General features: G+C 44.5%; 2 protein-coding genes across 2 annotated transcripts in view; both read left to right on the top strand.

The window, feature by feature from the left end:
- The window catches only part of cacna1ba (calcium channel, voltage-dependent, N type, alpha 1B subunit, a), a 77,952-nt gene extending 72,388 nt beyond the window's left edge, over positions 1-5,564 (top strand). The window contains exons 47-50 of the mRNA XM_069720072.1: positions 1,188-1,226; positions 1,648-1,873; positions 2,009-2,226; positions 3,541-5,564. Of these exons, the coding sequence (XP_069576173.1) occupies positions 1,188-1,226; positions 1,648-1,873; positions 2,009-2,226; positions 3,541-4,062 (1,005 nt within the window). The 3' untranslated portion in view covers positions 4,063-5,564. The remainder of the gene's footprint in view (positions 1-1,187; positions 1,227-1,647; positions 1,874-2,008; positions 2,227-3,540) is intronic.
- A 3,576-nt stretch (positions 5,565-9,140) lies between these two features.
- The window catches only part of LOC138633699 (collagen alpha-1(II) chain), a 42,111-nt gene continuing 23,687 nt past the window's right edge, over positions 9,141-27,564 (top strand). Inside the window, exons 1-7 of the mRNA XM_069720082.1 lie at positions 9,141-9,346; positions 15,009-15,153; positions 15,833-15,991; positions 16,084-16,276; positions 16,524-16,631; positions 25,530-25,991; positions 27,062-27,106. Coding sequence (XP_069576183.1) covers positions 9,247-9,346; positions 15,009-15,153; positions 15,833-15,991; positions 16,084-16,276; positions 16,524-16,631; positions 25,530-25,991; positions 27,062-27,106 — 1,212 coding nt within the window. The 5' untranslated portion in view covers positions 9,141-9,246. The remainder of the gene's footprint in view (positions 9,347-15,008; positions 15,154-15,832; positions 15,992-16,083; positions 16,277-16,523; positions 16,632-25,529; positions 25,992-27,061; positions 27,107-27,564) is intronic.

Raw genomic sequence — 27,564 nt, 5'->3', positions numbered from 1 at the left:
TTTGGCCTTTTGGAAACGAGCTGCTGCTGCTGCTGGCGTCTGACGGGAACTCCGTCGCTCCGCTTCATCTTCCACTCCTCCTTCCTCCTGCTCCTCCTCCTCCTCCTCCTCCCCACCGTCGCCCCGCTTTATCTTCCACGCTCCCTCAGATTGCTTTTCCTCCTCCTTAATTTGAGCTGAGCTTCTGGAGGATCAGGAGACGCCGTGTGATCGTCTCTCTCTGAGCTCCGTCTTTGTGCCACGGAGACACGGGACACCTCCGCCACTCCGGTCCTCCTCCTCCTCCTCCTCCTCCCCCCCCCCGCCGACGCTCCTCTGACCCCGACTCATCGGGGAACTCTAGATCCCGATTTTGCAGTTTCATCACCTTTTAATTCAGCGTCCGTTTTAATTGTCCAGATAAGAAGCCTGGCAGACGGAGCGGAGGGAATACAGGCCGGTCGTTCTCGGAGATATCGGAGTGCAGAATTATCTGCATGACGTCCTGCAGAGCTTCCTTCTGTTTTTAGTGGCGGCTGGTGGAGATGACGGACGATACAGTTGTGCAGAAGAAACAGTCGTGAAAGTACTCGAGTGTTTCTGCTTCGTGCAACTGTTTAATTTTTATTCTGACAATCAACAAACAGACGCTAGAAATCTGTTTTTAATTACTCAAACTACAAACAAAAAGTTTAACGGTCAAAATAATGATTTGCATTTCAAACAAATTTGCTCTTCCAGTTTTTTGTTTTGTTTTGGTCACAAAATTCTAATTTTTACTTATGAAACTTTTTGTTTGCGATTTGTGTTGTATGTAGTGGGCGGGGCCTAAACTCACAAAGGAGACGGGAGTAGTTGACTCACTTCCTTAAATCAACAGTTTAACCCATTACATGGTTATCAACACAATATCCCACCTAATTCACAGTAAATGTAATGTTTAATGATTTTTACCACTAACACTTGTGGTCTTTTACATTTATTGAAGTTTAATTAACACACAGCCTTAATTTGAAAATTCTAAATCATGAACATGCTTCTTCAAATATGGAAACTTCTTTTTGGCTGAAAGTTTATTGCCTAAATACCAACATGTAGAAATCATTAGTTTTCAACAGTTTTGTATCATTTCTGTCACGTAAACCTGAACCTGCTGCTGATCCTCTTCCTGTTTCCTGTTTCCTGTCCGTCCGTCTCCTGCGTCCCAGCGGAGCCACTCCCGTCACTCTGCTGGGATCCATCTGGCCGTACGTTCACACATCAAACTTTGTTTTACTGCTTTGACTTTGTGAAGAGAAGTTTACAGCTGTTAAGAAAACTAGAATATAAGATTTAGATGTTTATGAAGCATTTTTAGTTTCATTATGACGCAAAAAAAAAGGTTCATATTGAAGCAGAAACTCCTGAAACGTGAAGAGACGTTGGTGCAGGACAAACATGGGACGAGATGTGTTTTAGTTTCACGTCATGAAATGGAGATTAAACTCCAGAGACTCATGTCACATCGAATCTTTTTTAATAAGTCGATTCATTTACCAAAAGATCACGATGTTTTTTTATATCTCAGCTCATTTTTACTGAATCATCAAAAAACGTCGTCCTTCATCCTTTCACACACGATGAAGATGTGTTGAAGTCGCAGACGTTAAAAGCTCTTGTGCCCCTCAGACCGTCCCCGACAACAGCCCCATGTCGCGCTCGGCCTCCAGCGTGGCCTCACAGCGGCCCCCGGAGGTCAACCTGAGGGACTACACCCTGGAGAAGCCGATCAGCCAGGAGCGACCCCACCACCACCACCACCACCACCACCACCGCTGCCACCACCGCCGGGACCGGGACAAGAGGCAGCGGTCTCTGGACACGCCCCTCGGCGGTCAGCCCGCCTCCTCCGCAGGTCAGCGGACAAACACGGGCTGGTGTCACATAGACACCCAGTACATTCACCAGAAGCTCCGCCTCCCACCTGGTCACACTTCCTCCTCCTCCTCCTCCTCCTCCTCCTCCTCCTCCTCCTCCTCCTCCTCCTCAGGTGCACCAGGAGAGCCAGCGTCGGACCCGGCCGCCCCCAAAGAGCGAGGCCAGGAGCGCGGCCGCTCCCACGAGAGGAAGCATCATCACTCCTCGGCGGAGAAGCAGCGCTACTACTCCTGCGACCGCTACTGCAGCCGGGAACACTGCCACACCAAGTCGGCCACCGCCAGCTGCGCCGTCTCCCCCGGCGACGGGCCGGAGGCCGGCACCAAGCAGGTGGGAGGGCGGGTCGAGTAGAGGAGGAGGCTGCTGATAGACGGTCCCTCCAGGACGCCGCTGAGTTTGTTCGGGATTATTTAGATCAAAAATGTTCAATTTTTGCAGCGAATTTTCTAAAAAAAAAATTATTTGATTTGCAGAATTTCAAGTGAATTTTTTTTTTTTTAATTTTAAGAGATTACTTTTATTTATTTTTTTAAGCACTACCTGACAAAGGAATAAAAGCTCTAAAAGTGACAGCCTTCATCAGCCTTTCAAAATAAGAGCGTTCGATGCTGTTTTATTCATGTTAATTCAAGTTAACACAAACAAAGACACGTCTCTGACAAATGGGCGTGTCGATAAAACTCATTAACAATCACTTCCTTTGATAATAAACATTTAATTCAATCATTTTATTGATTTAGGAATTTAAAAAACAAAATAGCAATTGCTTGAATTTGCGTATAATGTTATATTATGTTAAAGATTGGTGTTTCCTGGCGGGACCGGATGAATCGCTGCTCCCTCAGTACCAGATAGTGTTTGTCTAGAAGATGACGCTCTGCATGCTCTGACCTTCTCCTCCGTCGCCACGGTTACAGCCTCTCATGGCCTCTCACTTCTTTCCCCACTTTTCTCTTTTCATCATCTCCATCTCATCTGTTTCCTTCATGACGTCGTCTCTCCCTGTTCTCCCTCATTGGTGTCATCCTGTCTCACATTTTACTGCCCCCCCTCCTCTCCTCCTCCTCCTCTCCTCTCCTCCTCCCCCTCCTCTTCTCCTCCTCTCCTCTTGTCCTCTTGTTCTCCTCCTGTCCTTCTCCTTCCCTTTCTTCTCCTGCCCCCTCCTCTCCTCTTCTCCTCTTGCCCCCCTCCTCTTCTCCTCTTCTTCTCCTGCCCCCCTCCTCTCCTCTTGCCTCTCCTCCTCCTCTCCTCCTCCCCCTCCTCTTCTCCTCCTCTTCTCCTGCCCCCCTCCTCTCCTCTTGCCCCCCTCCTCTTCTCCTCCTGTCCTTCTCCTTCCCTCCTCTTCTCCTGCCCCCTCCTCTCCTCTTGCCCCCCTCCTCTTGCCTCTCCTCCTCCTTCTCCTCCTCCTCCTCTCCTCTCCTCTCCTCCTCCTCCTCTTCTCCTCCTCTTCTCCTGCCCCCCTCCTCTCCTCTTGCCCCCTCCTCTTCTCCTCCTCTTCTCCTGCCCCCCTCCTCTCCTCCTGCCCCCCTCTTCTCCTCCTCCTCCTCCCCCTCCTCTCTCTCCCCCCTCCCCCTCGTTTCCCTTCTCGGACACGTTCTCCTCATCGTTCTCTCGTTTCAAATTGCTTGTCCACTCTTCATCCAGGGCAGTGGTTGGGTTAAAGGCGGCCCGGTGGCGCTGAGCTCCAGTTCTAGCACGCCGAGCCGCGGACGTCGGCAGCTCCCCCAGACCCCCCTCACCCCGCGGCCCGGGGTGGCCTACAAGACTGCCAACTCCTCCCCCGTGCACTTTGTGTCCAGCCGGGCCTCTCTGAGCCGCGGCCTGTCGGAGCACGACGCCCTCGGCCACGCCGGCTCCCGTCACTTCCCCTGCCCCGTCACCCGCATCTGCTCCGAGCCCTTCCTGGGCCGGGCCCGCGGCGAGGCCCCGGACGGCCCGTACGGCAGCCTCCGGGACCGGCTGGACGTCTTCCGGGACGCGGCGGCGCCGTCTCCCGGGCCCCGCGCCGGACGCTCACCTCGGATCGCGCCGCCTCGCGGGACGGGACTTCCGGCTCCGCAGCAGAACCTCGGCGTGCCCAACGGGTACCACTTCAGCTTCGGGGGCGGCTCCGGCGCCAGGGCACCCAGGTATTACCCGGAGGTGGAGGAGGACGAATGGTGCTAGCATGGCTTCAAAACCAACCTTTTTAATGCATTTTGGAGGAATCGTGATGAGTTTTATCATCTTCTTCGAAGGCTTTCGTTTACATCGTCACTGTGTGTGTTTAACGCTGTATTTTAATCCCGACTGGAAGAGCTGCGGTCCGGCAGGACGTCCGAACGGGGAAGAAAGCTTCGGAGGGTCCAAACCGAATGTGGACCAACAAAATGTCGTCTTTTTCAAAAGAAGCACGTCGATCAGGAAACTTTCCGTCAGCGTCTCGTCTCTCAGTGATCTTCAGCGTTTGGTTGACACCGTACTGAACATCAAACGGTGTCGTCCATGAACCAGCTGTTACACAGAAATCTGTTGCTTTTTACTGTTTCACTTTTTTTTCTGAGCAGTAAAAGTTGAATCACATTCCACATCCAGCAAAACGATTTGTCATATTTCTGATATGAACTCTGTTTCAGTCTCTGGTGTTTGTCAGAACAGCTGCTTCCTGCTGCTGCTGGAAACAAGGTGGACGAGTCGAAACCAAAACATTCAGCTGAAAGGAGCTAAAATGCAGATTAGTGGAATTCTCTGCAGGTTTGTCACAACTTTCACCTTATGTTTTTAATTACAAATACATAAAATATTTACTGGTGCAGCTTTTAATAGTAGATTACAACTATCGGTAAGTTTTATAACCTGTCGTAAACCTTTGACCCAGAAAGTAGTGATGTCATCAACCATCAGTGATGTCATCGTTGGTTCGTGAACGTTATGAATCCTCCAGTTCGGATTCTGTCCGTCACCATCTTTACTACTTCGGAGCGGTTTGGAAACAGGAAGTGACCATATTTGGACGAGTCACAACATGTTCCTGCAAATGTTTCACAATAAAAGCCCGAGGGCTTTTAATTTGAAACAATACTAGAAACAGTGTAATACACCAACTTTAACAGGGCAAACGGAAGCAGATCAAAAGGAGGTCTTGTCGTGAATCCATCAACGCACCTTAAATATCGTCATAGAAACTCTATTACGTTTGTTTTAATTGGCTCTCTGACAGGACATACTCACTTAAATCAATCACTTCAAAATATAAATTATTTTCAGCTGGATTAAGACGACTTTGAACATTTTATTTACTTATTTAGAGAAAAACAAAATGCCTACACATGCAAAAAGCTCCCTTTATCAGATGGTTAACAGACTCGTCACCTTATTCCACGTTAAGTAAACTCAGCCAGCAGCACAACACACGATATTAAAAGTTATTTATTTTAAGCTGAATGAGGCGCAGCTGAAGGTTTAAAGTTTGTTTTTGAGGGTCAGTGTGGAAGTTTTCAACAAGAAAAACGATCCACTGAGTCACGAGACGGAAAGCAGGTCGGTATCGTTGAGAGAAGTCGTGAATAAAAGCTCAGACATTCAGACGTGGTACAAACAGCCGTGTTGCTCTTTTAGTTCGGGACGCTGCCATTCCATGACGATGCCTAAATCCTGTACGACATTCCCTCGGTGTCGGCGGGACGTTTAAACGTGAAGAAGACGACGTGCATGGTAGCGAGAAAACATCGGACCGGAAAAGAAAAAACAAAAAACCTTCTCGTAGATGTTCTCTTTTCATTGTGTGCATTTTTTTTCTACGACATGACAACAACAACAACAACAACAACAAAAATCAAAACAAAAGGTGTGTTTTACGTGAACTGCTTCCGGTTTGCCATCGTTTTCAGGTCGTAACGTTTTTTCTTACAGACTTCTTTGCGATGTTTTCAGACGAAGTGCCTATCCTTTTAGATATTCAGTAGAAGAAGAAGAAGAAAAAAAAAGATGCAATTGTCAACTGTTTTCTAAACGCATCCACCTGAGTAGACGTCGGAGTCCTTCTATGTAGCTCTGCAGGAAACACGTTGTACAGGAAGCCTTATTCTGCGATCGGAGAGAGAGTCTGCAGTCACGCTTTAAAAGAGACGCGAACGTGACCTCACGATTATTTTTCTTTGTTTTATAAATCGTGTGTGTGTGTGTGTGTGTGTGTGTGTGTGTGTGTGTGTGTGTGTGTGTGTGTGTGTGTGTGTGTGTGTGTGTGTGTGTGTGTGTGTGTGTGTGTGTGTGTGTGTGTGTGTGTGTGTGTGTGTGTGTGTGTGTGTGTGTGTGTGTGTGTGTGTGTGTGTGTGTGTGTGTGTGTGTGTGTGTGTGTGTGTGTTTAGCATTTCTAGGTCCAGTGTTTTCGGTTCGTGGTGTTTTTTAATTTTTTTTAAATTTATTTTATCCTTTGATGGACAACTGGCAAAAAATGGATGTTGTAACTTCATGCCAAGATATTTCCAGCAGCTGCTGTTCTGAGGAAAATGTTACAGAGATGTAAGTTTTTCATGTTATTAAAGATCAGAAAGGAAAAAGGTAGGAAAGTGCTAAAAAAAAAAAAAAAAAGAGGCAACTTCTCCAGCTACATTTAGCAAAACACAAATTAACCCGATTATTATCTGCGTTCCCGTGCTGTATTTTGAAGCTGGTGCCATTATCGGTATTTTATTTTGAAAATTAAGCGAATTTGAGCAGAAATAAAAAATTTTTTTGCGAGAATCGATTAAATTCACTTACAGTAGCTACACAACCAAAACGCATTCATCACGTATTTATTCAAAACTAACATCGTAATAAAGATCAGAATTTCACTTTTTAATTCATGTATTTCTTTGTAAGGAAAAAAAAAAGACCAAGAAATGATTGAGCAGCGGCTGCTGATCAGTTCGCTTAAGATCAACAGCGCAAATGAGAGAATGTTTTTTCCCGAGATACGATCTGAACCGAACATTTTACAGTGTTTAAATCAACTAAGTAGAAGGAGACATCGTTTTCTAAAAACATCTTTGGTATTTCTGTCCCGACATGTTTTGTGATTTAATAATAACATATCATCTGTGATGAGCTAATATCGGTCACACGGCTGTAATGACGAACTGGGGAACGCAGATAATAACGTCACGTTACACGTCTGATTGAAACCGAGAAGGCCTTTTTCTTTGTTTTTGCTGGTGCTCGTTACAAACCCACGCAGGTAAATGTAGGAAATCTGATTTACTGTAGAACTGAAGCGCTGCGGCAGATTGAAGAAGTTTAAAATATGGAGAAAGTTCAAAAAGTAAAATCTCTAAAATACCAGAATACTCATCGTACACACAAAACAACAAAATATTTGTAATATGCAACTTTGCTGGACTGGATTGTCTCTTTCGTGAAAGCTGTGCTTTTTTTTTAACGTTCTCGAGAGACGTTAAAACCTCTGCAGCAGCTGGTTTAAAAGGTAGACAAGGTGTTTGTGGGCGGGGCCTCTTTTCTTTTTGAAACCGCAGTGACCCCTCACCACGGGGGGCCGAGCAGACACAAGCTAAAGACAAGCGAGTTAGGGCTATGCAACAAGACAAAAAACCATCTCGACCATCCATTCTGTAGCTTTACATGCTGGTCTCTTCAGATTCAGGCTTCAGCATGAGTGTGACCAAATGTTTTATAGGAAAAAAACGCTACGAAAAAACAACATGCAAACAAAAAAACAAACCAAAAAAAAAGACTTACAAATGCATAAAGGCACAAAGTGTAAACAAGAAACTGAATATTTAGGATTACAGCAACTTTATACGTATATTTGCATGCATAACATTTACCCAAAATGCTCAAAACTCGGGAGGAGGCGTGGCCTGTTATTAAAAAAAATAAAAATAAAGAAAAAGGTTTTCAAGAATCAACCTCGAACAGTCAAAACGTGAATCTCTTCGTCTGAGACGGCTTCATATTCTGCAAATACATTCATTGTTTTTTTAAACAATTCAAACTATGGCAAAAAATAAACAAATGAAAACCTTCTTTAACTATGCGGCCTCTGTCTCGCGTCGAAGGAAGCGTAACCACGCGCCCGAGTCCGGACCGATCGGCCATCAGACGTCAGAAGCGATCCGACCTCTTTTATTTCTGCGTAAACCACCGGCGGTGTTGATGTGGCTTTTCTTTTCTTTTCTTTTTTTCTTTCATAGAGAAAAATACGAAAACGTTTGCATGTTCCTAACGACGTATGTGCATGTAGAGAACGTAATACTTTTAGATACCATGTGTTCTTTTGATGTTGATTTTTAATATTTGATATAAACCGTGGGGGTTTGTTGAGAAGACAAATTTCTATAAAAAAACAACAACACAGTATTGACCACCGTCGATCGTTGCGCCCCCCCGTGCAGCGGAGCTGGAACATTCCTTTAGTCCTTTATTTATTTGGGTCTTGGGATTCAGTGAAATGTTTGTTTGCCTGATTTTATGTTTTCTTGGCCAGACTTTGAATTCTGCTGTTGTTTCTACATTTAACATTTTGTATGACGCAAAAGTTCCTTGAAATAAAAAAGAATGAAATGAAACTGTCTCGTTTACATTTTACTCGACTTTTCTTCTTTAAATCGTTCAAGATGCGTTTGAAAGCTCAGAGAAAAACATCCAGTAAGTGACTGTTGAAACTGCTCTCAGGGGCTAAAGAGTGAATTACAAAATACTCCAGATATTTCTGATATTCTCAACGTACATTTATTGAATTTAAGGGAACAACTATTTTAAGTATTCAACCAACAAAACGAGGTCAAAACCTTATACGGGGCTGGATTGTGCATGAAACGCTGAAGGGCTTTTATTTTGAAAAGGACACAGCAAATTGCGTCATCCAGATGATGACGGGTGACGTCAGACGTTTTCTCATAAGAGCTCCAGAGTTCAAACTGTTAAAATTGTGGCTAACAGAAAAAAAACAGGCAGAAGAAAGACAACAGGTGAGCTACCCAGAGTGCCTGCTGGGTAATGTAGTTTATTTAGGTCCACTATGAATATAATGTAATGAAAGGGGGCAGAAAAGAGTATGATGCGCAAGAAAAAGTCACGTGACACCAAAGAGTAAAACGTAGAATCCACTTTGAGCACCGCATTTAACCAAAACCGTCACGTTCAGACTTTTGTTTTGAAACTTCTCACCGGAAGTTCCCCCTCTTCTTAAAGTCTCGCCAGCTTGACTCGCGGCGAATAAAAGCGGAGACCAAGCGCATCACCTGAGATGGTGAGCACACCGGCGGAGCAGTCGGTAAACCAACGATGACCCGTTTACCGGAGAAAGGCACGTGAGCTCCCGTCGGCCTGTTCGTCCGGTGTCTGACGGTCCAGCCGCCAAACAGCGAGGCCATGTTTTCAGTGCGCAAAGTGCAGTTTCTGTTGGTTTACATCGACATACTGGGACGTGCTGTGGACGTGATGCCGTTACATGGAGACACATGGCGGACAGGTGAGACACCTCTATTAAAAAGATATATATTATAAAGTCAAATAAACCGGATGATATTAATTTATTACAGAAATAATGCAACGTGAAGTTCATGATAGTCTCCAAAACAGATCCAATACCACACTGAGCATATATTTCTATAAACTGCTCTGACCTGCATTTTTCAAAGAGTATCTTCCAGTTTTCTTTTACAATAAATACATGTATTATTTCCACGTCCTCATCTGAGCTGTTTATGTTCAATATTTCTCAGACATGTCCTCTGAACTCTTTAAAAGACGACTTGCAGCTGCAGCTCTGGACTTGTTCTTGGACTTGTAGTTCCCAGACTTCTCCACCGGGAGCCGCTGTTGCAGCAGTGAAACTCCCATGAAAGTTTAAAATGTGCATTATAAATAATGCAAAAGGCAAAGTTTAAAGGTTGTTGTTGTTGTTGTTGTTGTTGTTGTTGCATGGGTGACTTGATTAATCGGGGTTTTTTTTTTAAATCGCCAACTACTCTGATCAATTCATCATTTTGGGTTATTTTTCTTCTTTCTTTATTCCTCTATGATCAACAAACTGAATGTTGGTGGACTAAACAAAACATTTCAGGCTGCACCTTCAGTTTTGGGAAAACATTGGTCGACATTTATCATCATTTTCAGACAGTTTAAAGACCAAAAAAACCGACTTGATTAATGGAGAAAAGATCTGCTCGATTGATGGATAATTAAAATTATCGTTAGTTGCAGTCGTACTCTGAAACATAATGTTATTATACAGTAGTTCCCAAATCCACCCGTTTCTGTCCACATGTTGAAGAAGAGAATTCCCTCTGTGGTTAAGAACAGTTTCACGGCCTCCGTCTGGACACTCAAGGACTCTGAAAGCTGCTGTTGGTTTGTTTTGATGACGAGAGAAGAGGATGAAGAGCCGCTGATTGTACACGAGGAGTCATTTGTGTTGATGAAGCAGATTTTATTTTGGAAAGTCTTGGTGCTGAGACACTTTCAGCAGAGCTTCTAATGAGGAACTTTTATTTTGGAGAAATCACAGGAACTGTTACAAACGTGTAAAACTCCTGGAAATATTGTGGAGATCGGTTGAAATTGAAATTTGTTTGAAGTGAACATATTTGGATGAGCTAAGGGGGGGAGGAGCAAAGGGGGTGGATCAAACTGAGAACTGAAGCCCCACCCATATGCACGTTAATCACACCAGACACGCCCCCAAAACACAATATCTAATGAACGCTGGAGTTATTTCCAGAAGGAAACTGATCAGAAGGAGTTTATCTAATATGATGACTCGTGGAAAACATTTACTGACTTTGTATTTCAGGAGAGAACTTGATGCTTTTCTAATAAGAGTCTACTGGAGCCCCTAGTGGCCGTCGGTGGTATTGAGGACTAGAAGCCACCACCAGGACGTCCAGCTCTCTGAGTCTCTGCGGGTCATTAAAGCCTGAACAGATCGATCTCCTCTTGACAGAATTCCTCCTTTTGATGTGTGCCGGAGACGTTGTCCTTTTTTTTTTTTTTCATTTTTAAGCTCCGTCATATCTGATGTGATGTTTTAACGGAGACGCTGAGCAGAAAGCCGATCTGTGTTTCTTCTCTCGTGTCACATCAAAGCGCCGCGGCAGCCGTCCGAGTCCGGGCCGAGCCTTCGAGGAGCAGACGGGACGGTAATTAATGTCACTCACCTGTCATGGCTGAAGCCTCGCCGTAGGGCGGCGGCGGCGTCTCTGTGTACGAACGCCAGACTCATCACTGTCACAAATAACGTAACGAAGCCGAGACAGACGGGTCTGAAGGGAAATCTGGATTCATCCCCGACCGAGCAGAATTTATGGACTGAAGCAAAATAAGAAAAGTAAAATGTTCCATCACGAAGCCCCACGATGCTGAACGTCACGTATCAACAAGGCCAAAAAACAACAGCTGACAAAGTGCTAACTGCGCTACAAAACAGGGAAACTCGAGTTAACGACGCTAACGACCCTCCGACGCCTCAGAAGGTTCCCAGTGGAACTCGGTGTTGACAGTCTGACTCTGGGGAACAAATTCACGGTTGCGCAACTCCCGCCAACGTCAAAGAAAAAACCCACCTGGTGTCTCCTGACCCGACGCTACAGCAGATTCAGGGTAAGCAATAATAAAAATATAAAACAATTTACACAGTTTACACAAATAAAATAGAATAAAATGAAACAACAACAGCGCAATGCTCTTTTTTTTTTTTTTTATTGGCTATAAATGTCACCAGTTTTGCAGATGTTTCACGAAGCAGATTTTTGCCCCACGAAGCGGTCGGGGGTTCACCGGTTATCGCCGCTCATTCTGAACCGAAGGATCTCGTTACCGGTTGTCACGGCAACCCACCCAACCACTGTTGAGCAATTCGAGGCGTCTGAGGCGTCACTACGTTTGAAATCTTTCAGTGTGGATTTCGACTCGAAGGATTTTCTTTAAGATTTCGCCAGTTTCCGGCCGTCACGTGATCGATATCTGGGGAATCTGGACAAACGTGGATGTGAGCTGCAAATTTTACGGCCGCCGGAGGAAGTACGCAACCATCAGGAGGCAAATCCACTTCAACGATCAATGCGGTTTTTGTCGCTTTCGGTGGCAACTTCAAGAAGATCCCGTCGAGCCGTAAAAAGCAAAGAATCACGAGACGCCCCGAAATCCTTCAGGCGCTTTTAAAAGCGTCCCGGAGGAGAAGGAGGATCCTGGTGAACGTCGGAGACGGTCTGGTCTCACTTTTCAGAGTCAGAGTTCATCCATGTGTTCCAGGAATGTTCCTCTCACCTGAGATCAGTCAAATCATTTCAACTCCACCTCCAGACGAACTCTCCGTCAACGCTTCTTCGTCTGCAGCCGACGTGGAAGAACACGAGTCGGCTTTCCATCTCGGTCGTTTTCATTTCAGAAGTCGATTCTGCTCATTTTTCTTGCGTCGCTGCAGTTTGTAGTTTTTTTAAAATGTATTTCCGTTTTCTTTTGGTGGTGACGGAGGTCTGCAGCGGTGTTGAGTTACAGGAGTCGCCTCGTCACGGCTCATTATTCTTCTTCCAGGAGGGAAATATTTCAGGGCTCAGACTCGGTGAAGAATGTGGAGAATTTTGAAAGTGAAAGCTCGTCTACCTGAATGAGTGAATGTCGGTCATCGGGCTGAAGAAGCAGAAGTCACGCAGTCGCTGTCAATCAGAGTCTTCTTCATCTTCTTCATCTTCTTCATCTTCATCTTCATCTTCCTCTGCAGCTACGACGTCCTTCACCAACGTCATGCTGACTTGTGATCGATTTGTGGTGGATTTGGAAATTGCAATGTAACTTTGTAGATAGTTGAGAGTTTTTTGCAGAAAATAATTGTTCAATTTCTTTAATTTACATTTTTTTAAATAAAAAATTTTAAGCACTAACTGATAAAGGAATAAATATGTAATCACTTCCTTTGATAATAATCCTGCTGCACATTACAGAAATATTTTTGTTTTAAAATATTTTTATTTATTTATTGAACTTAGAAAATGGCTAAAAGTAAAACACTTTTTATAAAAAAAAAAAAGGAACACAGCTTTCATCAGCCTTTCAAAATAAGAGCTTTAGATGCTGTTTAATTCATGTTCATTCAACACATAGACCTGCTGGATGAAACAAACAAAGACACGTCTCTGACAACTGGACGTGAGGAGAAAACTCATTTAACATCCAGTAATATACATCCTTCGATAATAAGCATTAAAAAAAATAATCTAAAATTCTAATGTTAATACCACATTAAACAGGTCACTTCCTGTTTCTCCTCTTGTTCCTGTTCCTCTGGTGAACAGAGTTTTATTTGGTGATGAAAACAGAAGCAGAAACATTCTGGTTGGAAAAGTTCCCACAAAGTGTCGAGCAGCTGAAATCCTGTATCAGGCAAGAACGGGACCACATTTCACTTTCAAAACTCCAGCAACTGCTCTGGAAACGGGGCTGTAAACCGATCCAACGTCGGCCGATGGTACGAATGTGAAATATGAAAAATCGTCTGCAGAGACGGGAGTTTTCTGGGTTTTTTACTCTCCGTGAACCTGTCAGCGTTTGGCTCGGCCGCCCGGGACGGAGTTAAAGTCCAAATCTCGTCTCCTCTCAACAGATGGAGTCAAGATGGCCGTCCGTCTTCCTCCTGCAGGAGCTCATCGTCTCCTCACTTACTTCAGAAAGTCTTTTTCTTCTGCTGCATCGGCGGCTTTGGTTTGTGGTGAGTTTGGTTACAGAGCGACTCACTAAAAAACCTGCAGGTATAACATGCACCCCCCCATGAAGAAATGCCTCCCACACACACACACACACACACACACACACACACACACACACACACACACACACACACACACACACACACACACACACTGATAACCTGCAGCTTCACCTGTAGCAGCCCGGTCGTCAAATGTTCTTCTTTTGTTGCTCTAATGGCGGTTAGTAAAAAAAGCTTTTAGGTGCATTACCGCCACCTTGTGTCAGAACCGAAGACAAGAGAAAATATATTATTTTTAAATAAAATAAGATTGTCACGTAGCCGTTTTGTTTTTTTCGATGATTTACTAACTTTTTAAAATCATGAACCGGAGATGTACCTGCATCTGTTTGGAGCGGTGGTTGTTCACGTCCTCAGAAATTAACGCAACACGTTAGAGGAGCGGGGAGGGCGGAGTCAAGGTCACATGACGGATTATTTTCAGATGGACCTCCGGAAAACTAATAAGAAGGAGTGACTTTAGCTAACAACACCGAGATAACTGATGGAGACATTTTATTCACTTTGGATTTGATGAGAAGTTCTTGGAGATCTTTGTTGCTTCACATTTAGCGTCTCTGGTGAAAACTTTACGACTTTCTTTAAAGCAGGACGGTCTTTTCCCCGTCGGTCCGCCGTCATGTGTTTCCTTTATCCACGGCTGTTACAGTGCTGCTGAGCTCGTTCACGGAGATTATGATTGAAGGCTGTTTTAAGACTTCATCACCCCCTCTCCCCTCCTCCTCCTCCTCCTCCTCCTCACCTCGCTGGGTGTTGGATTTCACTGCCATTCCAGGGTAGATGACTGCATCGGCTCCGCGGGGGCATTTAGCACAAGTTCAAGGGTTCGGTCATTGGAGGGGGTGGGGGGGGACGGGGGGGGGGCTACTATTCAGGCTACTGAATGTGTACGTGGTTTCTAAACACTTACAGTCCTCACAGTAATAATGCTGTTGATTACATCCCAGTATAGGAGGCTTTTTGGAGCCGACCTCTAGTGGCACTCGCTGGTATTGCAGCTGAAGACACTTCTGGATCAGAACCATTTTACAGACCTGAAGCTACGAACTCTTTTAGAAACAGTCTGAATTATCAGAATAAGCTGAAAACCTCTGGGGCTGAAAAATGAAGTGCCAAAACCTGCAGTTCCTGAAACGACCACTAGGACTCCAGCAGCGAGTCGCAGACCTCCACGTTAAAACTTCACAGCAGAAATAAACACGTTTACAGCCCGGTAGAAAAAAACACTTTTGTTTTCTGTATTAATTTCCTCGTTCGACTTGGACAACCGTACGAAGTTTAAAGGGCGGGGCTTGTTTGAGTGACAGGTGAGTGAGTTTACGTCATCGGTCGTTACCACTTCTCCGTGTTGTTTTTGGTTTCTCAACAGAGAAAGTGGACTTGTTGCAGTTTTTCTCCCCGATGGTCAACGACAGCGACGCGTCCTCGTCGGCGGACGGTCGGCGCTGTCCGTCTCTTCACGTCGGCCTCTACACCGGCCGGGTGATGGCCGCACGGCGGGCGTTTGGACCGCGGTACTTTCCTTTTCACTGATAAACGCCGACACGTCTTTTCTTCTGCGAGAATCCGACTCTTGAAGGAATAGTTCAACCTTTCGGGAAATCTGACACTCAGCTTTCTTTCTGAGAGATTAAATGATTTGTTGATTTTTGTTTGTGTTTTACTTTGAGTGAGTCAGGATGTGGTTAGCTTAGCTTAGCATACAGACTGGAAGCAGGGGGAAACGGCTAGCCTGGCTCTGTCCAAAGATAAAACACATCTCCCAACTCAAATTAAACAATAAAAACAACTTGTGGATTGAAAGAAATCATTTGGAAAATTAAGTTATTGTTATTTTTTTTTATTTTTTTTTCTAAAAGCCCAAAAAAAACCTGTCTAACATTAGAGGAGATCAAATATTTGGGTTTTTGGCAAAAGAAGGAATTGTTAGAAAGACATTTAATTGATGAACAAATTAGATAAGATAGTTGACGGTGAAAAGAAGTTATTCACTGTTTTGAAAGTGTATTTTTGAGCCCAAGGCGGAGACACGCTAGCTGTTTCCCCCTGCTTCCAGTGTCTATGCTAAGCTAGGCTAACCACGTCCTGACTCCAGCTCTGTGTGTGTGTGTGTGTGTGTGTGTGTGTGTGTGTGTGTGTGTGTGTGTGTGTGTGTGTGTGTGTGTGTGTGTGTGTGTGTGTGTGTGTGTGCAGGTTTTCCGATGACTTCAGCTTGCTGCTGGAGCTGCAGAGCTCCCAGAAGGAGGAGAGCAGCGTTGTGACTCTGCTGAACTCGCAGCATCACGTCCACCTGCAGCTCCGCGTCGGCCCTCGTTCGCTCACCTTCATCTCCACGCAGCACCGAGAATACGAGTAAACAAACCTCCCGACCACAACGTTAAATCGATATGTACAAATACACAAGTTCCCTCGCTGACGTCCCGTCTGTCCTCGTTGAAACCAAGGTTCTCCGTGGCGTCTCTGTGGGACGGCCGGTGGCACCGGGTGTCTCTGGGAGTGTCTCCGCTCTGGTTGGAGGTGTACGTGGACTGTTCATTGGTCGAGAGGGTGAACTGGGCGTATCCCTGGCAGGACGTCTCCGTCGACGGCCTGCTGATGGTCGGAGGAAGTCTGGAGGGCTTCGAGACGCCGTTTAATGTACGTCGAGCTGCTTAATGTCACCTGCTTGTTAGTTTTTATTATTATTATTATTATTTTTATTATTATTATTATTATTGTTATTATTATTGTTGTTGTTATTATTATTATTATTATTGTTGTTGTTATTATTATCCAGCCGGTTGATTCGATCTCTCAGATCTCAGCTGCAGGTTTCTGTTTGTTTGTTTACCCTCGATATATCCGTGGATGACCTTTGACCTCGTCTTCCTCTCGGTGTCCTCAGGGTGCTGTGAGACAGATGACCTTCGTGATGGGGGACCCGGAGGCTGCCAGAGACCACTGCACCCTCCACCGGCCGGCCTGCGGACCGCCGACCCCCAATGCACTCTGGGTAGGAGAGTCACCACAAACTTCTCCAAGAGTTTAGTGGAGTCAGGTTTTAGTGAGCCGGACACGTGTTGCATGTTAAACGCTTCACGGAGGAGAAGAAGACACGAACATGAAGAATAAATCCCACCTGAGGAAACATTGTGGTAAACACCGGCTCTCCATCTTCTCATCCCGCCGGGAGGAACCGAGACACGAGGAAGACGAGAGAGTGAGGAAAGCTAAATGAAACTCACCCGTGGGAATTTATCACACTGGGAATTTAAGACGAGATACTGTTGGTTCCATGAATGTAGGAAATGTAGGATCCAAACACACAAACAGCCAGGAACGCTTCAGTCGTCATGTTTTCTCTTTTTTATCTCCGAAATTAAATACAAAACTTTCTCTGCCGGCATTATTTTCATGTCGAAGAGAATTTTTACCGAAACTGATGTAAATCACAGTTTATAATCCCGCTGATAAATATTGTATTCATGTTATTTGACCTGATTTGTGAGCAGCCGTTTTTGTTTCCAGCTCAGAGTGAGAGTCTCTGCTGTGTTTGTGTCCTCTGATCTCTGCGTGTCTCACCGTGGGCGGAGCCTCAACCTCGACCGTCCACTCGTCAATTCATCGCGTCGTTCACCCGGACAGGTTCAATAAATAAACATAAAAAATGATGAAATTGATCCACAGTTGGAGACTCCTGATCGACAACATGTCCGATCACCTCGATTCATATTACGTGGAGAAAAACAACGTCTGAATAATTTGAGACGTAACTGATCAAAATAATGCGCAAAACTCGGAAAAAAAACCATAAGATCCAAGTCGCAGTGAAGAGTGTCGGTTCGGGATGAAACTTCCTCTTTGAACTCTTTCTAGTTAGTTTCCTCTTATTCTCCTCATCGTAAACGAGTCATCGAGTTTTAGAGCGAACGCTCGTCTTCCTGCAGAGAAGGAGTCCGTACATGTGGTGAGTCCACAGTGAGGTGAAAGACTGAGTCCTGCTCTGCTGTCTGATGGGGTGTGTGTGTGTGTGTGTGTGTGTGTGTGTGTGTGTGTGTGTGTGTGTGTGTGTGTGTGTGTGTGTGTGTGTGTGTGTGTGTGTGTGTGTGTGTGTGTGTGTGTGTGTGTGTGATGCTTCGGGATGAACGGCCTCGACTGTTCTGGGACGTTAATTATAACAGAAGTAAAAACACGTTTGCTTGATTTGTAGTTTTTCAGTATGAAGCATTTGACTTTATGTTTCGGACCGTTTTTCATTAAACGGCTCGGAAACAAGGACTCATCATCTCAGTGTGTGTGTGTGTGTGTGTGTGTGTGTGTGTGTGTGTGTGTGTGTGTGTGTGTGTGTGTGTGTGTGTGTGTGTGTGTGTTTAAGGATGTGTTGGCTCTGATAAACGCCCCCTCAGGGAGGATTATGGTTTTTCTCCCTGTGTTCATTCATCGTTGCCTCCTCCGTGCCGCCGCCGTTCCGCCCTTAAAAAATTAAACCGGCCAAGTTTCCGCGCCCCAACAGAGGATGTAGTTTCCAGGGTGGTGGGAGCCCGAAAGGTCAGATGGCTGTGTGGGTTTGGGAAAAAGTGGATGATTAAAGATCTGCCTGCACACATCTATATTTATCTTCACTATACAGTTTGTACAGGGTTTTTTTTTTTTCATTTAAAGGAGTTTTTTATTTTTTATTTGTGGTGCTCATAATTGTTTAAGTAGTGGTTCCTTTGAACTGATTTCTAAACAAATACAACTCATTAAAACTGATTATAGTTGTACAATTTTTCCCATTGATGTTGTGGTTGTTATTAGAAGATAATTCTAGTGTGTTTCAAACTTGATGTGACTTTTGCGGCTCGTTCTAGCTTTACACTTTCGGTGTAGAGATGTCGAGAAAAAAGTCCAAAAAAACAAAGATTTTTTTGCTTAAATGATTTGAAACGGATTTTTTTTTTTTTTTAAGTTTGACTGAAAGTAAACAGAAATTTGGTGCCTGGAACTGGATCTTCATCAGGGACAGTTTATATACAGTCCATAGACTTTATATAAAAGTGGACGTAGCATCAGGGTCTGAAAAGTGTAGCTAGTGTCTTCAGCTGCAATACCAGCGAGTGCCACTAGAGGTCGGCTCCAAAAAGCCTCCGGCTCCATAGACTCCCATTCAACTTCTCTCATCAAATCCAAAGTGAATAAAATGTGTCCATCAGTTATCTCGGTGTTGTTAGCTAAAGTCACTCCTTCTTCTTAGTTTTCTGGAGGTCCATCTGAAAATAATCCCTCATTCATTAGAAAAGAAGATTCAAGAAGACCTGGTTTTGGGGGCGTGTCTGTTTGATTGGTTTCGAGTCCGATTCACTCTCTCTAGTTGAGGAACATTGTGAATTTCTTCTTATTGTAAATCTGTTTTTAGCTGTTGAAGGCAAACGTCTCCAAACGGTCCAACAGGCAGCTGTTGGACTTTTAACTGGACGTAACAGGTTTACAGTTAAGTTCATTAAAACTGGTGCTGCTCATCTCTTCCTTCCTTAAACACTCAGTCAGGCTTCAAGGTCTGCTGATTAAAAATGACTGTCTGATTTTGAAGGATCTAATGATACAACTAGAACCTACTATTCATTTTTGTGTGATCATTTTGGGATGAGCTGGGGAGGAAGGAGGGCGGGTCTCAAGGTGAAACATGTCCGAACCCTGAGATGATGTATTGGGGGGGTTGCAGGAGACGCTCTTGGCTTCGCTGCACGTCGAGGCAAATGGATGTTAAACATCAGGCCTCCAGATGTAGCATTTTATTACACCCAGTTATCCAGAGCTGGATGTGGGATAACTTTAATCATAATTGGAGCCTTATTAATTACAGATTGTGAACAAAGCTGTCATTCATTCAGATGTGCTCAGCCTGTTTCCCACAGATCTTTTTTCTCTTCAGTCTTTTTTTCATCCTGACTATTTTTGTTGAGTTGAAACACACTCGGTCGCGTCCAGCTTTCAGAATCTGGAGCTTCTTTTGCAGCAACATCCAGATTTGAAGCATCGTCTGTTGTCACGGCAACAACTCTGCGTTCCATCAGAACCCGATATATCGGTCAAAGTCCTCACTACAGATATGAGTGTGGACAGCTGTGGATGTAAGCTGGTTGGTGGAACCGTGAACTGGGAATTGTAGTTTTTTTCTTTTCTATAATAGTTTTTTCATAATTGATTAATTGACTACTGGTGTGTTTCGGCCAGACGTTGAGAAGCAAGACTTCGGCAAATCACAGACCAACAAGCCAATAACTAACAAGGAGCCGGCTGTAACCGAGCCCTCCATTAGAAGCAGCAGGGACGTGGAGACGGGCCAACTCACTTCAACACAGTTTTTCATGAATTCTGGATTGATGACTTAACATGAAGGTAAATCCACCTGAATCCACTTCCCTCATCTTGGCTGAGGCTGTGCTATAAATATCTCAGGCATAAATTCAGTCCAGTCTGGGCTTCTGACTCGTGGTCGAGTTTAAGGTTAAGGTTAAAAGATGCTGAAAATGTGTTTTTTTTTAATGCCAAAGTAAGAAAAAAAAGAATAAATGGGAAATATAAGGAAAAATAAGACAAAGATAAATGTAGTTGAATACATTAAAACAGCAGCAGAGATAAATCCTTTAAGTGAGTAGAAATGTTGAGTATGAGGTTGTGATCGTGCAGAAAGGCTGATTGACATGTTGAGTGTGTGATGAGAAGTGCTGCTACCAACAAGTCTAACATCTGAAGTGAGCAGCCTCTGACTCCGACTGTCCTTCTCACGGCGACGTAAAGCCGGCCTGAGAACCCTCGCCCGGCCGCCGCGCCGTAATTTAAACCACATGTGGTCTATGGGCCTTCGTACCGCTGCTGTTATCCCGCTCATCTAACGGCTGTCATGGTTAGACTGTGTATATTTGCGATGGGAGTCGAAGGCGGTTTATTTGCAGAGGGATTTTCGCTCTTTAACACAACATCTGTCTGAGCAGTGAGACTCTGACTGGAGCTGATGTCTCACCTCTAATCCTTCAGTTGAAACCTTCTCCTCTCGTGGTGCTTTGATTTCAGCTGCTGTAGGTCTGATTCATCTAAATGAACCCACTCGGTGAGATCATTAGAAGATTGTTGCACCGGTTTTTACGCCTCCAATTATATAAAAGACTTATGGAGAACCACTCTGACAATATATTATCATGGAAGATGATCTAATTATCTTTGACAGCAACTGATGTGGTGAAACTCGGAGAGAACATGAAGCTTCAGTCTGTCCCACATGTGCAGTCTTTAAATACTACAGACTGGATATAAAAGTGTTCGTAGCTTCAGGTCTGAAAAATGGTTCCGATCCAGAAGTGTCTTCAGCTGCAATACCAGCGAGTGCCACTAGAGGTCGGCTCCAAAAAGCCTCCGGCTCCATAGACTCCCATTCAACTTCTCTTATCAAATCCAAAGTGAATAAAATGTGTCCATCAGTTATCTCGGTGTTGTTAGCTAAAGTCACTCCTTCTTCTTAGTTTTCTGGAGGTCCATCTGAAAATAATCCCTCATTCATTAGAAAAGAAGATTCAAGAAGACCTGTTTTTGGGGGCGTGTCTGTTTGATTGACAGGCCTGTGGTGCAGTCAGGTTACAGCTATCGGTGGGTAGGACGTAGTATCGTCAGGTTTCCAGTCCAATAGGATTAAACTGAGACGTGTAAACCTGAAGGACATAGCAGGAACCAAAAATCTGAGAGCGTGTTAAAAAAAATCTGATATATTTTTTTATGTAAACCTGGAAAGAATCAGAAAGTTTGAAGAGTTAAAAACAATTTTTTTTTAAAGAAATATTTCTGATTTCAAGGTTTTTCCTGCCATTATAATACGTTTTTTCGCAGCACTGTAGCCACTATAACTGCACTTTGAGCTTGGTTTTACTAATGTTTGGTGATTTCTTTTTTTATTTGGCTGTGAATGCATGTTTAAATAAATATTATAATGACAATAGTCCAAAAGAAGTGTCCTGCTGACCACCACAGCATCTACGCCCGACAGAAACCTGAGAAAACCCGTGATTGTGTTTTGTGCATTTGTCATCCTCATCAGTGTGTTTCTCTCTGGCTCAGATTCCAGGTGTCTTCACCTGCATCTCTGCATCTCTTCACCTTTTGTGGAAGATGTGACACTAAGATTGTAGTTTTAAAACGATTCTTGTACTTCCCGGAGATAACAGCGTCCTCCGTCCTCCGTCCTCCTCCGGGCCGGGTGAACAGTTGGTGGGTGTGGTAGCGAGCTGTGTGGTGAGTCGGGCGGCAGACCTCTGGGTGTGTCTCTGCTGGAGGAGGAGGAGGAGGAGGAGGAGGAAGGAAAAAAAAAAGCCCTGACAGCACCAGTCCGCTGCACATGTGGGCTCTGCACTCTGTTTGACTGCAGCCGCGGTGAGTGGAGGGACATGCTGCAGACATGTGGATCGTGTTAACCTGCCTGCTGGGCTGCTTTTGGCTGCAGCACTCTCTCCACATTGGACTGACTGACGGACAGCAGACAGATGTGGTATGTGCTGTGATGGATGAACAGAAACCAGGATGCTATGAATGAATGAATGAGAGACTGGCCATCCTCTCCGGGATGTTTCCTCTGGTTGCTGCTGCTGCCGATGGCTCCAGATCTCCTCTCTGGGGTTTTGGTGCTTTGATTCTGCAGCCGGTGTAGTAAACTGCCCTTTCATTCGCCGAGGCCTGTTTGAGTCGATCCATATGAAGCCCGCCGCTCTGCGCCAGCACACGTGTGCGTCCGTAAAGCCGTCGATCAGACGCTCTGTGATGATCTTAAACTGCGTGCACGGAGCTTCGAGCGAAAACAACACATCACAGCAAAACGTGAAATAGACACGCTTTACCCTCTCTAGGCGTGACAGTTTCACGTTTTACAAGTGTGAAACTTGTGTAAAAGTAATATAACAAAGGATCATGTGACCCGGTACAAAGGAGATATTTCGGCATTGATAATCGGTGGCATCAATCAAGAGACCGCCGTGCGGGAGGTGACATCGTTCTTGAGTTGTTTTATGTTCCCAGACACCCAGCCAGGTTTAAGTTGTTGTTGTTACTCCAACCCTGTTTATTTGATCACAAATCCTAACCATGTGTTTTTCTGTAAATCACATGGCTGGCAGCATGCAGTAGGTTTCATTTCAAACGTGAAACTATCACGCCTAGAGAAGCCAAAGCGTGTCTATTTCACGTTTTGCTGTGATGTAAGGGTTCGTAGACCTCCGACGCTGCTGACGCCGCCCGACCTCCCTCTTCTTACGCAACCCTCCCACCAGCTGAACCTGCTCGTTCTGGTCGTCTCCAGACGACGGAGTGTGTTGGCTCAGCTGTGCGTCCTCAGATCGTTTCTTCACCGGCAGATAAAGATGACTCGATGGATTGTGGCTCATACCTCTGTCTCTGGATACAGATCACACTCTGTTCGGGTCCGGCTGATGTCTCCAGATGATGAGGGGCAGTTTTTGTGTCAACTTTCTCTCTGAGCTGTGTACAGTTATTTTCAGAGAGTTCCCCGACCTCCCCAAACTTCTGTTGTTGCATCAATTCGATTGATAGAAAATTGACTTTGAGATGAGGCCGTGTTAACATCAGGAACCACACGATGAACCTGCAACGATAACAAGGCTGAAATATAGTCTTTGGTTGCACGAGCTGAATGTGATATTCGTGAACTGCCGACATCAAAGACTCTGTTACGGTGAGCTGAACTCATCCACACGTTCACCTCCATAATCGATCGTTGATCAGAGCCACGCTTTGTAATGTCCCTGCAAAACATCTCCAAAACATGAGTCACAAACTGGACGCACAGTGACACAGTTGACCGTTATAGAGTCAAATATGACCAGCTGACGGAGAGCCAAGAAGACTCTATTTATGTTTTTTATTAGCAGTAAATTCCAATAAAATCAGAAAAAAATATGACACACATTTTAGTACTTTTTTCATTTAGAGTAAAAACAAAAATTGCAGTGTAGTTGTAGAGAACATTTGCTGAGGCTGGTTAACAGCTGGTTACAGTGGTGTCACGATAAAAGTAAGAATTACCTTTTTCTAAATCTTCAGGTTGTAAGAAATAATAGATTTTTGTATTACAGCTCAAAATTTAGGTTGAGAGCAAATATAATAATTTAGTGGGACAATCTGGGAAAGTAGATCATTTATATTTGTTTAAATGGAGTTTTTCTGGAGCCAGAAGTGACCATATTTGGACGAGTCTAGGGGACACTATGCCCTACCCACCTAAACCAGACACGCCCCTAAACAGGAGGGGGACCACCAGAACACTGATCAGAAGGAGGGAATTTATCTAATGACATCATGATGACTTGTGGAAAACATTTACTGACTTGACTTTTTGCTTTTTCAATGGGAGTCTATTGGAGCTCCTAGTGGCCCTCAGTGGTATTACACTTTAAGGCACTTCTGCATCGGAGACTACGACCAGTTTTATATACAGTTTATGGTTTTAGCAACATAATGGTGTCATAAACTGTGAGACGCCTTCCTCAGGGGGCGTTAAAGGGACGGAGGGAAGCAAAAATGAAGGTTTTAGTTTTTGTAGTCGTAGTTTGGTGGTTTGTAAGTTGGAGCTGTGGCAGCGGCTGCGACACTCATGGAGGATATATAAAGTATATAATATATGATATTGTGATTTATGAATTATTTATGGATAGTATTACCAATCTAATGAAAGTGTGATAATGCCTGAAGCCAGTCAGATCCCGTGTCTCTGGGGAACCTCTGCAGCTTCGGTGTGGTCCGTACGCCCGTGTTGGTTTAAGCTTTGCTTTGTTTTGGGTTCTTGGTTATTTTATGCGGCGGTCTACGTCCGTCGGAGCGACGGTGATGAGCAGCACGGCGAAAGATTAGCTGGACAAATAGGCTCAGGTGCAGAGCGATCGAGTGTCCGCCGGGCCGGGAGAGCAGCAGCAACAATGGCAGCTTGTCCGGGATAAAGGGGCATTGTGTGCCGCTGGAGACGGGGAATGTGTTCCTCGTGCGTTCGGTCTCGTCTTCATGCCGTCGCTATCTTCTCATTTTGGTATCGGGTATCTTTGAAGTCTATCAGCTGCAGACTTCTATTAGTGTCCCACTTCAAAAAGTCTCACAGCTGCCAGATGCTGGAGTTTTTATCAGCACACATGCATGGGGCCTCCTTTCTGCATTATACTGCAATTATAGCTTCACCACAGAAATCAAATCAAGCATTGGTATTATTTTTCCTCATGGGGTGTCCAAAATAGAAGTGTTCATTACCTGGAGAGCAGGAATGAGTTTAGTACATTTTATATGAGGTGCAGTCTAAAACACGGTTGATGCACAACAAACAGCTCATTTAGATGTTTTTTTTTAAACAAAAAACACCAAACTCTAGTTAACAGGTAACAAGGCTAACAACAACCTAACATAGAGCTCATTTCGCTAAAAAACAACTAAACTCAAGTTAACAACGAGTTAACAACCCAAACAGACAGCTGATTTCGCCAAGAACATGCTAAATTCAAGTTAAAACAATCCTCAGATGCCTCAGAAGGTTCCCAGTGGAACTCGGTGTTGACAGTCTGACTCTGGGGGGCGAAGTCATGGTGATACAACTCCCACCAACATCAAAGAAAACACCCACCTGGTGTCTCCTCACCTGACGCTCCTTCTTCTTCAGTCTTTGGACAGTGAAGCTCCGCCCCTCTTTGAAACGCTGAACGTCACTCAGAACACCTCGCCCGACTCGTTGCTTCATCGCCGTAGACCTTCTGAAACGTTTCAAGAGTCTTCGTTGATGATTTCCAGAGTTTGACTCGGTGGAAATCACTGCATGGGCTCAGGAACACTAAATATATTGTGATCATCACAACCAATTGACTACATTTTCTTTTCTGTCTTTCTCTCTCAGCACCACCATCACCATCCAGACGCTGTCGACCCGAGCCGTGGCTTCGTACTTGTGGATGAACCTCTCGTCGTTTCGTCCACTAACGATGAAGACATAAGAGTTCGTGAGGTCGAATCCTCTCCGAGAATCCAGATGCTCGATGAAAATATCATCCAGAACGGTGCAGCGGATGCTTTATACAGCGTCCTCGACTCACCTGATTCTGAGGTGAAATCTCACGACGTTACTTCACTGATGAACGAGAACGTGATCCCGTCGATGACATCAGAGGGAAGCTGGGAGACAAACAGCCTTCAGCCTCCTTTGAGAAACGCCGAGGAGGTGCCTTTCAGTCAACAACATACCGAGTTATCGGCGTCTGCATCTGCTGCTGGATCAGGAAACATCGTCTACGGATCCGACCAGAAACTCTACCGAATCCACAAAGGCTCATCTGGTCCCGTCGGACCTCAGGGAAGAAGAGTGAGTATCGTGGAATTAGATAGCTTGTCCAGGAACCTTTTTTTTTTTTTTTTTTTTTCATACAATTAACTTCTGAAACCATTCTGGAAGATATTTTACCACAAATTAGAAAAACAGTTTTTCTGCATTTATGGATGAGATTCTCTTAAAATATGTTCAGAGGTTCATCTGGTTTACAATCAGTATCACCAAAGCGTCAGTGTCACATTTTGCTTCGGCCAGGCATGAAAAGTGCGACGCCTCAAGTTCGGGCACCAGAAACCACGTGGATAGGATTCAGAAAAGATCATGTTTGAGATGTGTGACCAAATGTGGTCGGGTTTAGGTGCCGAGCTTCCTTTGGGTGAGGAAAAGGAATATTTTGTAATGTTATGTACGTTACCTAATGTACATAACAAGATAAATATCCTATGAAAGTTATTGAGATTAGGTTAGTTTACTTTTGTTTGGTTGACTCCAACACCTCCAACCTCCACTTTACTCCAACTTTATCCGTCTATGTACTTCACCTTTCAAAAAACGAGTTTTCAGAAGACTCACGATCAAGAACTGTTGATTTACAAAGAAAAAAATTCTCTAAATGGTTCTTTGGCAACTGTTTAAGTCAAATTAAGACTCTTCCGTCCAACAAGGTGATAAAAAGGCCCTGAGAAGCAGCTAAAGTTGATCTTATGCAAATGGAATCACAAGGAAGCCGCTGCTGCTTCAGTGAAACCTCGAGAACAAATATAGCTGTTGTCACTGGTGCCACCAAAACATCAGCAGTTTATGTAATCCCCCAAATTACCTCCCTTTAACGGGTCCATGTTTGGGTTGTAAGTGGAGGTTCTGCTTATTCTGCGGCTGCAACTGACCCACGTGAAATTGACTCATACTGGTTTATATTGAACTTGTAAAATTACAGGGTGGTCAGATCGCCTTCAAAACCACGCAGCATTAACGAGGTCTCGGGGAGACCACAGTGACATTTTCCTTTGTAAGATCATCACTCTGTAGATGATGCCAGACTCTTGCTGCCAATAAAGCTGTATACATGTTATAAAAAGCTCAACGGCATCTTGTTCTTGCAGGGATGTGCTGGGAGAGAAGGTTATGTCGGATTTAAAGGTGACAAGGTAAGTTTTTTTTTTTTTTTTTTTTTTTTTGGAAGTAGATAATGTTAATATGGTCAGAGGAGCTGATGTGTTCCCTCTTCCAACCACAGACTGAGTATAAAAAGTGTTTGTAAGTTCCTAGTCTGTAAAATGGTTCCGATCCAGAAGTGTCTTCAGCTGCAATACCAGCGAGTGCCACTAGAGGTCGGCTCCAAAAAGCCTCCGGCTCCATAGACTCCCATTCAACTTCTCTCATCAAATCCAAAGTGAATAAAATGTGTCCATCAGTTATCTCGGTGTTGTTAGCTAAAGTCACTCCTTCTTCTTAGTTTTCTGGAGGTCCATCTGAAAATAATCCCTCATTCATTAGAAAAGAAGATTCAAGAAGACCTGTTTTTGGGGGCGTGTCTGTTTGATTGACAGGCACCACAGGGTGCAGTCAGGTTACAGCTATTGGTGGGCGAGACATAGTATCGTCA

This window comes from Brachyistius frenatus, unplaced genomic scaffold, assembly GCF_029030835.1.
Source record: "Brachyistius frenatus isolate BFR_SWC_R1_liver_20210118 unplaced genomic scaffold, ASM2903083v1 Contig_231, whole genome shotgun sequence".
NCBI classification, from domain to species: domain Eukaryota; kingdom Metazoa; phylum Chordata; class Actinopteri; family Embiotocidae; genus Brachyistius; species Brachyistius frenatus.
The sequence above is the reverse complement of the archived record's forward strand: the minus strand, read 5'-3'. Positions and strand labels throughout refer to the sequence as shown.